Source organism: Cyprinus carpio, chromosome A13 (genome assembly GCF_018340385.1).
Source record: "Cyprinus carpio isolate SPL01 chromosome A13, ASM1834038v1, whole genome shotgun sequence".
NCBI classification, from domain to species: Eukaryota; Metazoa; Chordata; class Actinopteri; order Cypriniformes; family Cyprinidae; genus Cyprinus; species Cyprinus carpio.
In genome coordinates this window covers 28,438,357-28,455,470 of record NC_056584.1, presented here as the reverse complement: position 1 = coordinate 28,455,470, position 17,114 = coordinate 28,438,357, and the positions used below count along the sequence as shown (strand labels likewise).

Sequence of the window (17,114 nt, the reverse complement as noted above, 5' to 3'; positions counted from 1 at the left end):
AGCGTCTCTATCTGTATGTTATTCAGCTGTAGTGATTTCTGATGCATTTTTTTTTTACTTTGTAATGCAGTAACTTGAGTAGTTTTTCAGCAAACTACTTTTTTACTCTTACTTGATTCATATTATTTTTCAGTACTTCTACTTGTACTCAAGTAAATTATTCCTTAAGTAGCAATACTTTTACTTACGTACAATTTCTTATTACTCTTTCCACCACTATGAGCTTTACATTTATCTCCTCCAAGCGAGAGCATTCCGTGGTTAAATATTCATAATGAACTCCTGTGATTGTGCTTGAACACACACTAGACGTTGTGGTAAAGGTCAGCCGTGGGCTGTGCTGAAAGACCGTTTCCAGCTGTTCTGAGCTGATATTTCAGTCACTGCTCTGGGAAACATCATAACAATGCTGTCTGTCCTTCCACCTGCTCGCTGTGGTCAAAGGCTGTCGATCGAGGCCTAACCGAGCTCTGACCGAGTCACGCTGAAGCTGTGCGATAAAGCGGCACGCCAGGGAAAGAGCCATATAAACCCGTCCCACCGGAGAACACTTCCACTCCACAGATCACTTCACACTTATCATCATCTGTTTACGTGTTTAGAGAATCCCTGAGCAGATTCTTACGAGCGAGGAGCGTCCTGACGAGAAACAGCGTGTGAAATCCTGCTGACCAGAGGATCTCAGAGGAGCGTTATTATCATCAACGAAAACTAAACCCATAAAAAAACACATTCTCATTGCTTAAAATAAAATATGCATCAACTGAAATAAGATGCAAAACTGAAAAAAGAATGACAACTATATAGACATATTTAAAATAAAACTAAAATTAAAATAATAATTAAACATTTTAATTAAAAAACACTTACTAAAATAAACTTATTTTATTTCAGCTAGCTGTCGAGGCAACATTTCTCATTTTTATTTATGTTAACTTGATGTACTAACATAAACTACAATTTAGAAAAACTATATAAACATTTAAAAAAATAATAATAAAAATGACAAAAACAACAAAATTACTAAGGTTAACTAAATTTAAAACATTTTTTTTATTCAGAAACAAAATAAAAGGCAAAAAACATTTTATTTCAGCTAGTTGTTGAGGCAACATTTCTCATTTTTATTTAGCTTAAGTTGAAGTACTAAAATAACTCAAATGAAATAAACTAAAATGAAAACTATAAAACATTCGAACTACTTAAAATGAACACCAACTGAAATTAAATAAATATAAAAAAAACTTAAACTTATTAAATTTCAGCTAGTTGCCAAGGGAACAATTCAAATTTTCATTTAGTTTAAGTACTTTAACTACAACAACAAAACTTTATAAAAACTATAGACATATTAAAAAATATAAAAATAAAAATGTCAAACAACACAATAAAAAAAATCTAAATATTTACAAAAACTATAATAAAACATTAACATAATTTGGAAATATTGTGATTAATATTAGGCATTTTAGATTTTGAAAAGTATTTGACGTCATAAAATTAACAGCATTTGGACTCATGTACAAGTCCAGAGACAGAGCTATTAAAGAGGTCATGACATGGATTTATTATTATTTTAATATGTTCCTTGAATACATTTGCAAAAATTATTATTGTTAACCCTCAATCTGGCCCTTTGTCAGTAAATGTTCACAATGTCAACAAAATAATAGCTTGTAATAAATATGAAATAAAAGCTTGTTTTGTACTGATGAGGTCGTTTAAGATTCAAAACTTGAAGGATGTTTAAATGGCACAAAGAGCTTGAATATGCAGAAAGATTTATGACTTTAATGACTTTAAATTAGATTTTATGTCAAAAATTCAACATCTTAGTCATTATGTTGTTCAAGAAGCAATTATAAATTCACTTCCATTCAACGAAATACTGTCCTTCCTCCATTAAATACTGTATTTGACTTTATTATGACATAAATAAGGTCAAATGTGATGTTTGCAATGCATGAAGCACATGAAGCTGCTCTTCAGAGAAGAGTTTTGATGCTTTGTTATGAAATCTGCAGAGAAAGAGGTGAGAAAAGACAAGGACAGAAGCACAAAGCATCTTCTCTCTCTCTATCTCTCTCACTTCAAGTCAGCGTTTATGGATTGCAAAGCTACATTTCATAAGGCGAGATGATATTCAGTCGGCAAAACGCTGAGCTGAAATGACACCTTATTAAATGATTCACCGCAGCCTCGGACAAAATCATCAAATTAAATGTGATCTGGTACCTTTCGTTTCGGATGACAGCATAAGTGCAGTTACTATGGTATTTTGGTGGAGACCATGGTTACCATGGTTACCATTTTTTGACAGAATCCTAATGAGGAAAAATGACTCCTCTTTCTCAGACACCGGTGTCAGTCCTTATAAAGCAACATTTAATTATCAGCTGGATATCTCAGCAGCTCCTCACCACCATTACTAGAACTGAATCTGCAAATCCAGCGTATATAAACGTGCATGATGGCTGTGATTCCATTCATAGTGCAGTCAGGTACTATTTGAACCCCCAAGAGATACATACAAATGTCTAAAAGATGAATAGTTTTACTAAGGGAATTAAACTTTGCAAATGCTTTGAGACCCTCAAAATACAATTTTTTTTCCAATTATGTATTAAGAGATTAAAGAGGTTTTGTGTTCGGGTCATTTTTGACCCGTATATGTATGGAGTCCCATAGGTGTCAAAAACGGTTTTGTATAAAGTCATAATAGTGTCAAAAAAAATTATAAAATATATTTAGGCTTTTCCCCTTATCTCACACACTGAATTTGGTTGATTAACAAATATCTACGTCTATTGATGAACCATAGCAGCATGAAAAACTGCAGCTGAAAGTGAAAGTTGATAGAAGTTTATTTTTATTTTATTTGAAAAGTATTCACAGTAATATTTTTTTTTTATTTTTTTAGAAATTTGGACTGTTTTGGAGCAATCGTGAGTTTCAAATTCTAAGGAATTTAATTAAATGCCATTCATTCCAATGAAGTAAACACTGATAATTCTCAGATTGTATGATGTTATAAATTTAAGACAATGATTTATTAAAATCAAATTTCTCATCAACACTGAAAAAAAATATATAGAAATTTTGCATCATAGTTTTTTGTGTAGTTGTTAAGTGTAATAGAATTTATAACTTTTTAAATAAAAAAACTGCTGTAATAACAGTCAAATAAAATAAAAACCACATTCCTTCAGTAATGAGAAGTTGGTGATCAGATATAATATGATTTTAGTTGAAAAGTATGATGTTATGACTGTTTTATAAAATAACGATTCTTCGGAATAAAATAATCTTCATGTTTTGTGTGCATTATGTTTGTCGTGAGGTCGCGTCTGCAGTAATGCAGCGCTCTGCGCTCATAAAGCGTGTCAGGTATGAGGCGCAGTGTTTTATGTAAGGTTGTATAATGCGTTGGTCGCGTTTGCAGAGTGTCTTTACTTTTTAGGCTTCTTCTATTCCCACGACTCTGATATATTTAGCTGCTCGATCCATTGTTGTCACCAAGCACAAGTGTGTCCTGTTCAATCTACAGGAGACTCCAATCAAAAGCGATTGCTTTCTGGGTCACAGAACTACAGAGCGGAGCAAGACGGCTTCAGACTGAAGAGACACAGATCTAAGAGCAGAGAGCCGATCCGTCTGGTCACTATTCCAGTCTCACGCTCTTAAAATAACGCAGCTTTACTGGAATCAGTGCTTCCAAGAGGAACCTTTGACATCCAGAAGCACTAAAGGTTCTTCAAATCCCAGAGAGGATTTTCTATTTCCTCAGAAAATGCTACTTAATGCTATTGCATCGGACTAAAACTTACTGACTTCACTCACATAGGGTTCTTAAAAACAACACTCAAAATGACTGGCCTACAAATGATTGTTTATAGATTTCTTGTTATGCTGTATTATCACAAAATCTTGGCTTTGATCTTTTTGTCAGCTTGTTTTCTTTGAATCAGCGCAGGGTTTGTGTTTCTTTTAGGAACTGATTGATCGCAGGCCTCACTGATCTAATCAGTTTTTGAGTGAACATTGCCAAAATCGTGGAATACAATAATAACAATGGAATCATAACACAGGATTTGATTTTGGAGGAATAAACCAAAGTAGGGCTGAACACTTACATTAGAATAAAGTTTGGTTTAACTTGTTGAAATTATGACAGAAGTACAATCTCAATTTAGCAATAATAAAAAATTATAGAAACTTAATTTTTAATAATCATACCATTTTTCCTTTTCATTTTAACACTAAACCTCTGTTGTGCAGCACTTTGTTTGCCAAAAAATGAAAGTGTTTGTTTAATTTTCATGTAATTAAAATAATAATTAAATTAGTTGATTTTTGATGCCTTCATTTATTTACCAGAAAAATTCAAAATACACAGAATTTCTGAAAAACAAAACATTTCATATTACTGTGAATTTTTTTTTTTTAATGAAGTGGTTTTATGGGTTCAATTTATTTGACATGCTTTTTGATTATTCAAATTTAATTAAACCATTAAAGGGGAATCCATATAAATTAAAACAAAAAAAAAAGGATGTTTTGTTAAACTTTTACTAGACTGTTGTTAAACTGTATCCATTAAAACAGTGTCCAGAAAAAAAAAAAAAAATGCAATTCAGAAGAATTCACATGGAAAAGAATCTAATAAAATGCATTTCATAATGTTTTTTCACTCAGTGAGCTCAGATCAATGAGGCCTACGACCAATCAGCTCCAAAAACAAGCACAAAACCTGCGCTGACTGAAACAAAACAAGTGGATAAAAAGATTAAATCCAATATTTGGTGATAATTCAGCATAACCAGATATTTATGAACAGTTTTTAAAAAGCCGGTCGTTTTTGGCTGGAAACACTGAATTAGGTGCAAGGGTTAAATGTTCTTCACACTTAGAAAAATCGTTATGTTTAAAATTGTTCGATGAGGAACCCAAAACAGCTCTTCTATGGCGTCATTATTTTTACGAGTGTATCTGAATCTAAACGAAGCCTCTGCTCTTCAGTCCCTCGTGACGGCGTGAAATCCTCGGTGAGATCGACTGCAGTGCACTAAACACATCTGACTGGAACAAGCAGAGTGATTTTCCTCTGAATTATCACACACACACGCTGTTTCCAAACAGCCCTGATGAGTCTGTCAGGGACAAAGAGAAATCATTTCCTCTCATGTAAATATGTTTTCTCTTCAGTCTTCAGTGACGCAGCGCAGGAAATGAAAGCACACTTACAACCCCAATAACAAAACACATCATTCATCCAGCATCTGAACATCTGAACATCTCATCCACACACACACACACACACACACACACACTGAGAGACCTGGAACCAGCCGAACATTAAAAATGAAAGTGCTGGAAACAGACGAGCAGAGAGAGAGGAAGACCAGATGAGGCAAAGACCGAGAGAAGAAAACTGAAGACTTCATTTGCTCTTGAACACATTCATCTGAGAGAGAGAGAAGAGCTACGGCCCACACACACACACACACACACACACTGAGAAACAACCAAACCATTACAGAAAGGATTGATTCAGACGAGCTCATGTGACCGAGGAACTCAATTAATCACTAATGGTTTCATAAACACAGAAGAACGAGCGAACAAACATGCTGTAACGCTGAACACAATTAATAAGAGCTTCATTTATGATCACATACACGCGTATCTCGAATGTAAATGAGGGCGATGCTTTCAAAACTCTGAGATGCATGAAGCTTCAAAACATTCACGAATCTTTGGTTTCGAATCAGTGGTCCGAAGCTTGTTTCATCAAACCTTGGTTTCAAAACATTTTAAAATTCAGAGTGTTGCTAAATTGTGTTTTATAATGTAGCCTAAAGTCATGCATGTATAATACAATATAAAAATGATATTTAATTGCTTCTTGATTGAATGATTGACTGATTTAGTTTGCCAAGTCCTGCCTACAACGTAAAAAAGTCTACATTTGTAAATAAAAGATTATTAAAGCATATTTTACAATAAAACACTTTATCAGTTTGTCTTCAAAATTTCATGTTTAATTCATGTGTTACTTGCTGTTTTCTTTTATTTATTTTTCTGTAATTATGTGACATTTCTGAATTGACATTTAGAATGTTACAAAAGATTTCTATTTCAAACTTTCTATTCATCTGTGAATCCTGAAAAATAAAATGTGTCACAGTTTCCACGAAAATATTAATGTTTTCAACATTGATAATAATCAGAAATGTTTCTTGAGCAGTAAATCATCATATTAGAATGATTTCTGAAGATCATGTGACACTGAAGACTGGAGTAATGATGCTGAAAATACAGCTGCACATCACAGAAATAAATTACACTTTAACAGATATTCACACAGAAAACAGCTGTTTTAAATTATAATAACATTTCACAATTTTTAATGTATTTGTGATCAAATAAATGCAGTTTTGGTGAAGCAGAAGAGTCTTATTTTAAAAATATTAAAAGGACTTACCAATCCCATTTTTCTTATTTGTCTACAACAGAAACAACTAATTATGACTTAAAAACATCTGTTATATCTTATAAATTGTGATGCTTCTAAAAATGTTTGATTATTAAAAATAGTTGTCTGATGACACGCAGAAAGTTTTGAAGAGCATTTTTGGTTAAACTATCACTTTAACGCACAATTTAGCACAATTTCTGTTCTCAGACTCGTTAGTTCTGGTTCTAATGAGTCTTGATTTGTTGTGTCCCAGCTGCATGTTTTACAAACGAATGTAAGATTGCAATTAAACTGAGATCTGGCAGAGGAAACGCAGACTTCATCACTCGGGTCACACAGCGCTTCTCCTGCCGCGTCATTACCATCCGCTCTGATGGGGGTCTGATCTCGCAGCCCCCGGCGGAGCGGCTCTCCACGGAGCCGTGTATCACGGCAGGACACCGAAATCAACTCGAGACGCCGCTCAGGTTCAATCCTTCCACACGGCACACCAGTGTGTTTCAGTAAAGCTCAGAATCACCATGTCTTCCAAACTTTTCACCAGGTTTCATCCCTGCTTTTTCATTTCTATTAAAATCACATTCTACTATATATGACACGATGTAGAGTCATACAGGGAATAACTGGTAAAGATTTGGTCTTAAACATAAGTTATTTACTATTTATTCAGCAATGTTTCGTTTAACTGTAAAACTGTGGTCTTTTCTGCACTTTTTCCTCACTCATATACACATGCACAAGTTGTATGTTTGTCCATCTCTGGGTGTTCTTATCAATAAATTAATTTCACGTTTTGAATAGTACTGTTGCCTGTGTTATTACTGTAATTATTCTGCATGCGTTAAAGCAATCTGAATTTCCAACCCATTTTGAGTTCATTTTAATCCAGCATTAAAGTAATCAAATAATAAAATATAGTAATAAAAAAAATAATAAAATATATATAAAATAAATAAAATATATTTGAGTTAAAAACAGCCCAGCATGTTGGATCAAACACTTAACCCAAAAACATATCATTAAAACATCTTAATTTCTAATTACATTTTTATATTTTATTTATTTCTTTTTAATTTTTTGAAATGTATGTGAATTTATGTGAATTTGAATTAAAAAAATGTAAAAAATGTAAATATAAAAAAAAAAAAATAGAAGAAAAAAAACTAAAAATGACAAAACACACAACAAAATTGCTACAATTTAAAATAAAATATAAAAATAAAAATGTATAACTTGATGTACCAAAATAACTAAAACTAAAACTATAATAAAAAATTAATACAAACCATAGATATGACTAAAACTATATAGAAAACTATATATATATAGTTTAGATTAGATATGATTGAGGGCCAAAAGTATATGATGCATTATATCCAACTATATTAATTACAATTTATTACACAAAAATAATAAAAAGTAATTAATCATTTAAAAAAATTAAATAATTCTTAAATAATTTTTTATTTTAGATTTGATAAAGAAAAAAAATTGTTTTAAAAATGTTTAAAATGTAATAAATTTTAATATAATAGAGTTGGATATAATGCAGCATTTAGTTTTGGTCCACAGTCTTCAATCAAGTTTGGTTTTTGGCCCTTCATATTAAAAACTTTGGGGACCTCTGCTCTAGCTCAAATTGAACTGCTAGTTGCTAAGCAACCAAGCATCCCATTAATCCTCAAATTGCACAAAATGCAATTAGCCACATACCCTTCATGCATATAAAGTTTGCAGAGTTTTCACCATGGGAATATAAAGTTCTAGCCGTTCAAACAATGAAGAAATAATGACAGAAGCAATGGGAAGTTAATCGGATAAAACCGCTCGTGAATTAAACACACAACATGTTACGTGTCACGCTCTGAACGTACAGTATCTGGAAAACCACAGATCCTGCCGTCTCTCTCAGATGAATGATGTTTCGAGGTTTTTCCCGGCGTGGCTACAAGCGTGTAATATAATATATTCAGTCCTGCTGCACAAACACTGACAGCTCAACTGCACAGAGACGAGCTGAAGCAGGTGCTCGTGCTCGCTTCTGCTCTGCTGTTCTTATCGAGCAGGTGTGTAAAGCGTCTGCCAAACACAGCCGTTTCTATGATGAAGATGTGATTTATTGTACAGCGACTGCTGATGGGCTTCAGAAGAGGATCACTTCAAGTGCTATTACCTTTAAGACACTCATTCAGGGGTGAAAAAGACTGGCCTTTTAACTGCACCTCCTCAGTTACAGCTTTTGTACTTTTTAATGTTATAGATTTTGTTGTTTTTTGATAATATAGTGTTTATTTAGTTTTGTTAATTTAGTGTTGCTGTTGTTCATCCCTCGCCACATTCATCAGCCCTGGGTTATTAGAATTAACTTAAACCTTTTAGGTAAAATGATTCAAAATATTAATAAAAGTAAATCAGTGTAACTATTATAGTCTCTCAATGATCCTAATATAACACTGTCTAGAGCAGAAATGACAAAATATTTTAATATAAAGGGCAAAAATCATGTTGATTTTCATCATATTAAAAATCATACTGAATCATATTGATTGAGGGCCGTGGACCAAAAGTAAATGTTGCATTATATATCCAACTATATTATTTAAAATGTATTATATTTTAAACAATTTTAAATAATTTCACAAAAAATATATATTTTATTTTTTTTATATTGTTATGTTTTACATTTCACTGCAAAAATAAAAAAATATTTAAATAAAAAAAATTGTAAAGATTTTTTTAAATAAAATTTTACATTTCACTGCAAAAATTACAAATTATTTAAATAGTTAAAAATGTATATAATTTTTTAATAAATCACATTTTAAAGATTTTTAATACATAAAATTCACTTATATTGTTTTTTACATTTCACTACAAACATAAAAATAACTTAATAAACAAAATTTTTAAATTTTTTTTAAATAATTAAAATTCACTAATATTGTTTTTTACATTTCACTGTAAAAATAAAAGAACAAAATTGTAAAGATTTTTTTAAATAAATAAAATTCACTTATATTGTTTTTTACATTTCACTACAAACATAAAAATAACTTAATAAACAAAATTTTTAAATTTTTTTTAAATAATTAAAATTCACTAATATTGTTTTTTACATTTCACTGCAAAAATAAAAATTATTTAAATAATTAAACAAAAAAATTCTATAATTTTTTAAATAAATCAAATTCACTTTTAAATTTACTGTTTTTATTATTATTATTATTATTATTATTTTTTTTTTTTTTTAAATTTAAATGCAAAAATAAAACAAACAAAAAAATGTTGAAACAAAAATATAAATGAGACGATATTTCCTATTTTTTCCATACTCTTATAATATTGCATGGCAGGCCAAATCAAAGGTCATCACAAGCCAGCTCTGCACTACAGAATTAAGGTTGTCAGGAGAAATCACTGGTCTTGATTATTTTGATTTTAAATTTTGAATTAAGCCACGGTTAATTTGAGAGATTATTAAAACACTTGTAAATCTATAGTTATGGGCTATTGTCGAGACACGCGGCAGCAGAAGTTCTCCTCGCAGCAGATTCTGTCGTTCTCGTGTCACACAGAGGATGAGTCTTAAATTAATTACCTGCTATGGTCCAGATTAATGGAAAAATTAAATTGTGATTACTTAAGGCCTACTTAAGCGGTAAATCTCAGCCGGCCTCGTTTTAGATAACAGGAGCGCAGGGTAATTAGAGCGGCTGAATTACCCAGGGTTCCCGGCGACTGCACTGATTTCAATCTCTTACTGTACTTACATGTGCCACAGCAATCTTTCATCATACGTTTATTCATTTATTTGTACAAGCTCCACTCGTTCTGGAGGAACTCCTCTTTTTCAGTAAGAACAGAGCTGATGGCCTTACCTTCCCGAAGCTCCCTTTCCCGATGGCCCGCAGAATCTGGAAGTGATCGAAGTTCACTGCAAATAGAATAAAGGAAAGAGTAGATTAATAAAAGGAAACGCAATTTACTAAAAAAGTGAATTCTGTGATCATTTACCCAGCATAATGTGAATATAAACCCGAATAACTATCATATTCCACAAAGCAAAGCGATCAGCTTATGACATCATACGCAGTCGTATGACAACAATGTAGAAATGTGTATAATAGAATAATATTAAATAATAATTCACTTTATTATTTATGCATTCGGCAGACGCTTTTATCCAAACGTGTCACTGAAAGTTTACATTTGATCAGTTCATGCATACGCTGGGAATCAAACCCACGATCTTCTGCTTGAGGTACAGGAATATTAATATTTCACTTAACAATCAGCAGGACATACTGCACAGGATTCATATATATCAGTTAACTTCTAATTCTGACTTTAGAATTTCACTGTAACAAAGGTTGGTCAAAAATAAACTCTAAAGATTAAACATTTTAGTGCACAAACAAGAAAAGTCAGAATTGTGAGATAAAAAGTCCATTACCTTCCACTGATCAGACTGTGAACATCAAGACATTTTTACACAAATCTACTGTACATTACATCGATGCATTTGGCAGATGCTTTCAGTCAAAGGAACTGACATTGCATTGCAGGAATAAATTTGATAAGTTCATGTATTCCCTGGATCTACGGTTTGTTTGAGCTACATTTAAAATCCCAGACTGGATTAAAAGTACAAAATCAGCAGCTGTTTGTCTGTGGTCTGTGAGCATCAGGACCGGCTCGGCTTCAGAAACACACTTCACACAGCGGCGCGTTAGAAATAAACACAGTTTGTGTCAGAAGAAGCGCTCGTAGAGCTGCTGTGTTTGTTCGTCTGATGTCAGCAATCAATGCTTCACAAGAGGAAAACTCCAGCGTGTGTGAAGTCATGAGAAAACAGAGCTCATCGATTCAACCTTTACCAGCTGAGATCAGCAGAAAAACTCTGTCACCGCTGAACTACTGCGTCTCATTATCATCATACTGCGTCTATATCTACACTGCAGAAACAACCGGTCTTACTGAGTTTATCTTGTTTTCCAGCAGATTCTGAAATCAGGATACACTGACAATTACTCAAAATATTACGTCTTGTTTTATGAGAAAAATGAAATGTTTTTGCTGAAAACGGACAATTATCTACCAGCGAGGTCTGAAGAATATTCTTGTTTTCCCTTTTATTTTTCTGACCCCATTGGCAGATATTTGTTCATTACAATTAATCATTTTAATCATACATTTTGATACATTTAAAAAAGTTAATAAATCTTGATTTAAGAAATAAGACAAAAACACCAAGTAAGAAAATCAACTGTTGCAGTGCATTAGGAAACAAATATGACGGCTCATCGTTTCATTTAACGCTCGATTGCTTTTGAAGCGTGTATTGAATATTGGTCAATAGTATGTGGCACCAAGTGAAGCTAAACGAAGAGTTTATATTCAATATATTCATGCATCAGATATCGGAGCTCATGCGTTTTGATCTCATTAGATATGTATTTAACGATTTGCTGAGGTATTTGTGCTCCAAAAGCCTTATTTTCCATTTGAAAGCTCTTGTGTTGAAGCAGACTGAAGCTTCCTTCCACTAAAGCTTTTAACCGCAGTGAACCCACACACACACACACACACTGAGAGAAACACACACTCGTGAGAGGACGCGGGTCGCCTCTGAAGACTCCCAGTGTCTCTTAAGAATCTCATTCTGCGGTCGCTTCTTGAACTCTTCATGCGAGCTGTTTCTCCTGTCGACCCGAAGCAATCACGGAACAGATTTCTGCTGCCTGATCACATACAAGTCAAGCACATTATTTCTATATGATACAGAGCATTTCAAAGCAACTTTACTGTAACAAATGGGAAAAGAGCTTTTAATATTAACACAAATACTGTTGTGAAACTCTGTTCAGGTTTTGATCTCGTCCAACACTGCAGACAAATCTATCAAATTATTGAATTTATAACAGAAATTAAAATTAAAATTAAAACATATTTTTACTTAAAAAAAAATAAAATACAAAAAAAATGCTAATTTTATTTCAGCTAGTTTCCTTATTTTATTTAAAATATAAAAGTAAACTAAAAATAAAAAATGCTAATTTTATTTCAGCTAGTTTCCTAGATGTTTTTAATATTAAATTAAAAATTTGAATTAAAAAAAACCCACATAAATTAAAAAAATTAAAATTTTAACTAAAATTAACATTTAAGCAGAAAATGTAGAAATAAAAACTAAATCAAAATATTAACAAAACTATAACAGTATCTCAATTACAACAACACTACATTAAGACAAGCATTTTATTTTATTACATATTAGTTTCATGTTATGTCATCTAATTAAATATGCACTCATTTGCATATATTTCCAGAACATAAATCTGATCACTGCATAAATCTAGGTTCATATTTCTTGTTTGATTTTGTTGACATATTAAAGGTTTTGCATTTTGGATTTCTCAATTATCTATCCATAAATCAGAAAATACTGTCAACAGACAGAAAACAAACATTTTCAAAACAGACCAAAATCTCCAAAGTGCATCAAAACATAGCCTTTAGTGTCTCGTCTTAAACTCACAGACTGGGATCTTACAAATCAGTCCTAACAAGAGAAAACTTGGATTATAAATATAATGCAAGTCTTATTTTACAAATATGTGTCCCTGGAGCACAGAAGCAGTCATCAGTAGCACAGGTATATTTGTAGCAATAGCCAACAATACATTGTATGAGTCACAATTATACATTTCTCTTTTATGCCAAAAATCATTAGGATATTAAGTAAAGATCATGTTCCGTGAAGATATTTAGTAAATGTCCTACTGTAAATATATCAAAACTTAATTTTTGATTAGTCGGGGCATATGCATATGAACTTCATTTGAACAACTTTAAAGATGATTTTCTCAATATTTAGATTTTTTTGCTCCCTCAGATTCCAGATTTTCAAATAGTTGTATCTCAGCACAAATATTGTCATCCTAACAAACCACAAATAGTTGTATCTTAGACAAACATTGTACTATCCTATTGTATAAATCTCAATTTATACCTTATGATTGGTTTTGTGCTCCAGGGTCACATATGTGCACATGCTGTTCAGAATCAGGTTGATGTTCCCTTAGTAGTGAGCTGCACCTGATGGAAAATGGTTTTGTGCTGCCTTTTAGCAGTTCTTGGCATCGCAATGCTTTATACACTCATGAACCGGAGTCTGTGGGCAAGTCTGCTCTCGCTTTAATACACTTAGAGAAAGACAGAATAAAACAGCAGTTGTTCTGACGGCCAAACGAGATGACTAACGTTTAGCCATTTGTTTGCTGGAACGGCGTGTGGACTCTCGTATTCCCAGAATGCAATAAAGCCAGACAAACCCATCACTCTGAGAGCTCCGATTCCACTATTACAGAGATCCAAACGTCACGTGATATTAAACACACAACCTTCTGTCTCTTATATATTCCAAACACATTATCTGTCTTTTTCCTAACGAGTCTTTAAATTACAGGAGGCTCTTTGTTGAAGTTCCACTCAAAGAAATTGGTTCAAATGTGCTTCAAATAATTCTGATATAAGCCATTCAGTTTCCTTCATGTTGTATTTTCTGATGTCAGGATTAGTTTTGTTTTTTGTGATGTGTTGAGATTTGCTTAAAATTTTTTTTTTATTTGCACAAAAATAACTGAAACAAAAACTGAAATAAAAATTACTATATAAGCATATTTGAAAACAACCAAAAGTAATAAAAATTACTTAAAAACAATAAAAGAAATAATAAAACTTTAACTAAAATTAACATGGAAACAGAAAAAAATAAATAAATATAAAAATACAATTTAATTCAAAATTTTACCAAAAACTATTATAGTATTGGATAAATCCAGGTTAATAATTCTTGTTTGATTTTGTTGACATATTAATTTCTCCTTTTATCACTCAATAAATTGGAAAACACTTGTCAGCAGACAGAAAACAAACACCATGTTTTTAGGAGTAAAATGCTGCATAAATCAGTGTGAATGTAATATAAACAAACCCCTCAGTAAAATTCTTCAGAATATAGATTTTATTTTTCCTTTGTATTTCACTGTAAAATGAAAAAGACAACACATACTGTGCATTTGTGATTTAATTCATGCTAAACCCCTTGAATAATTTACTGAATGCACAAAAAAAGAAGAAAAAAAAATATTTTGGGGTTAATCGTGACACTTTTACACTTTTAAATTTCTTTTAATTCTCCATAGTTGAAGAGCGAGTAGAACAATCTTATCTCATTGAACTCAGTTTTTGAAAATGCATTCTTAAATTGAATCCTTCACAGTTTAGCAGCAGTTACTCCCGTAATTCACACAAAGCATGATGGAGAAAGCTGAACACACAGAAAGCTGAAGGCCTTCGGTCGTCATCAGCAGAAGAAACCCTGGCTCTGCTCCTGCTGGGATCAAGCCAACATGAGTGATCTCCAAAGGACCGCTAATGGATGTAAGACCGCGGTCAGCCTTCATGAATACTAATGCTACAGCAGCCTCTATGCTCACAAGATCTACTGTACTATCAGCCAGAGATACTGTATATACTGTTCATGCACTCATGTTATCTCAACTGCTTGATCATTTCAACTGACACACTCTTGCAGTTTAAATCTAGATTAAAGACCTATCTCTTTAACCTGGCTTACACATAACACACTAATACACTTCTAATTTTAATATCCGTTTAAGTTAAAGTTTTTTGGGTGTGTTTTTTTTTGTGGAAGGGGGAACACTTCCCATAACACCCGATGTACTTGCTACATCGTTAGAAGAATGGCATCTACGCTAATAATAGTCTGTTTCTCTCTTATTCCGAGGTTACCATAGCCACCAGATCCAGTCTGTATCCGGACCAGATGGTAGATCAGCACCTAGGTTTGGTCTGGTCAGAGGAGAACTGGCCCCCGACTGAGCCTGGTTTCTCCCAAGGTTTTTTCTCCATTCTGTCACCGATGGAGTTTTGGTTCCTCTGGCTTGCTTAGTTGGGGACACTTCATTTCCAGTGATATCGTTGACTTGATTGCACAGATACTATTTAAACTGAACTGAGATGATGACATCACTGAATTCAATGATCCCTTTAACTGAAAAATTAGTGTTTACTATTGTCATTTTGCATTATTGACACACTATTTTCCTAATTAATGTTGTTCAGTTGCTTTGACACAATCTGTATTGTTAAAAGCGCTATATAAATAAAGGTGACTTGACTTGTATTGCTGCAAAATGTAACTCAGTCATAGTCGAGCTCTAATCTGATAAATGCAACTAACTAAGATATTATAAACATTATGATTTTTTGTGAAGCTGCTTCATGTATTGTGAATAATACGCAATACACATTACCAAAAAAAATGCAAAGCAGCTATTATGGAATGTCCTGTTGACTGGGAGTATCTGTATTTATTGGTTTCATTATGAAGCATCCTGCTGAAGGTTTTTTCAAGATGACTGACAGCAGTTCGGCGCTCGTGGGCAGAAAACCCACACAGAGGAAGTCATTAGTGTCTCTTCCTGTCTGAGGTCCATCTTGTGCCACACAGCACTCCAACTAATGATAATGGCCTGCACACGCTACACGCAGCCCCAGATGAGGCCAGCCTTGAGACTTCACTCTGACTGTAATACCAGTCAAAAGTCTGGGAATGGTGAGCTGTTTCTAAAAAGAGGAGTCTCTTCTGTTCACCAGAATTCATCATTTGTCAGCATCTGAAATAAAGAGGACTGAAATATTGGGAGATGTTTCTGATGAGGCCTCTGCTGTCCAGAGAAGAAGCTCCAGTTAAACACTGGTTTCGCTGCAGTGCACGCTGGGATCATCGAGCGTCCGTGTGTTTGATATATGAGGCTGTGTTAAGGATCCCTGTAAGGATCATTAAAGAACTTTCAGATGGTCAGCAGATACATGAAAATCATTAAGAACAGGATGAGTCTTGTCCAGCAGCTCCTTAATGGAGCTCACGTGGCCAGATCGCTGTGTGTGTGTGTGTCTGTGAACAGTATATGCTTTAAAAGCATCTTAATGATACTAAAGAAACACGAAACAGCATGAAACAGTCAAAACTCACATTATAAAAGAGTTCAGTTCAGACTCTGGATTCTGATTGTTAAATAGCAGATAAATGCACAGTTCCTCCATGATTTTTCCTGGCTCTCATTTGTAAATTATGTAAATCAGTCGTGCCCACGGACAGCCCAGTGGATAAAAACATTACAGCGATTCACACATGAACCATCATCACACACACATATACCAGTCATAACATACAGTAACATTACTCAGATCATCTCAAATCATCAAACATCTCCACTCGTCCTCTCTCAGCGTTTCAAAACTCACTCAGCTCTCTCGTTTGGAGATGCTGTCATGGGTTTGCCATTAATTATGCAAAAAGAGATTATGTAATTTTCATAAGCTTTTCCTTATTAATCACAATCAAGGGCACGAACGGCTTCCGGGCACAAACAGAGCCGTGCTGAGCATGATGGGTAATGTGAAATGTGCTGAGAGATAATGTGAGACCTGCGTGAGAAACAGACCTTCTACATGCATTACTGAAGAGCAGTTACATTACAGGTGGAGCAGCCGACACACAAACACTGAGAAACCAAGTCACAGATATTTCTACAGCGCTTTATAC

The 17,114-nt window shown here is 33.3% G+C and overlaps 1 protein-coding gene across 1 annotated transcript in view; it reads right to left on the bottom strand.

Moving 5' to 3' along the window:
- Positions 1-17,114, bottom strand: part of LOC109101325 (serine/threonine-protein kinase 32C-like) — a 64,486-nt gene that overhangs the window by 33,048 nt on the left and 14,324 nt on the right. The window contains exon 2 of the mRNA XM_042769572.1: positions 10,357-10,412. Within this exon, the coding sequence (XP_042625506.1) occupies positions 10,357-10,412 (56 nt within the window). The remainder of the gene's footprint in view (positions 1-10,356; positions 10,413-17,114) is intronic.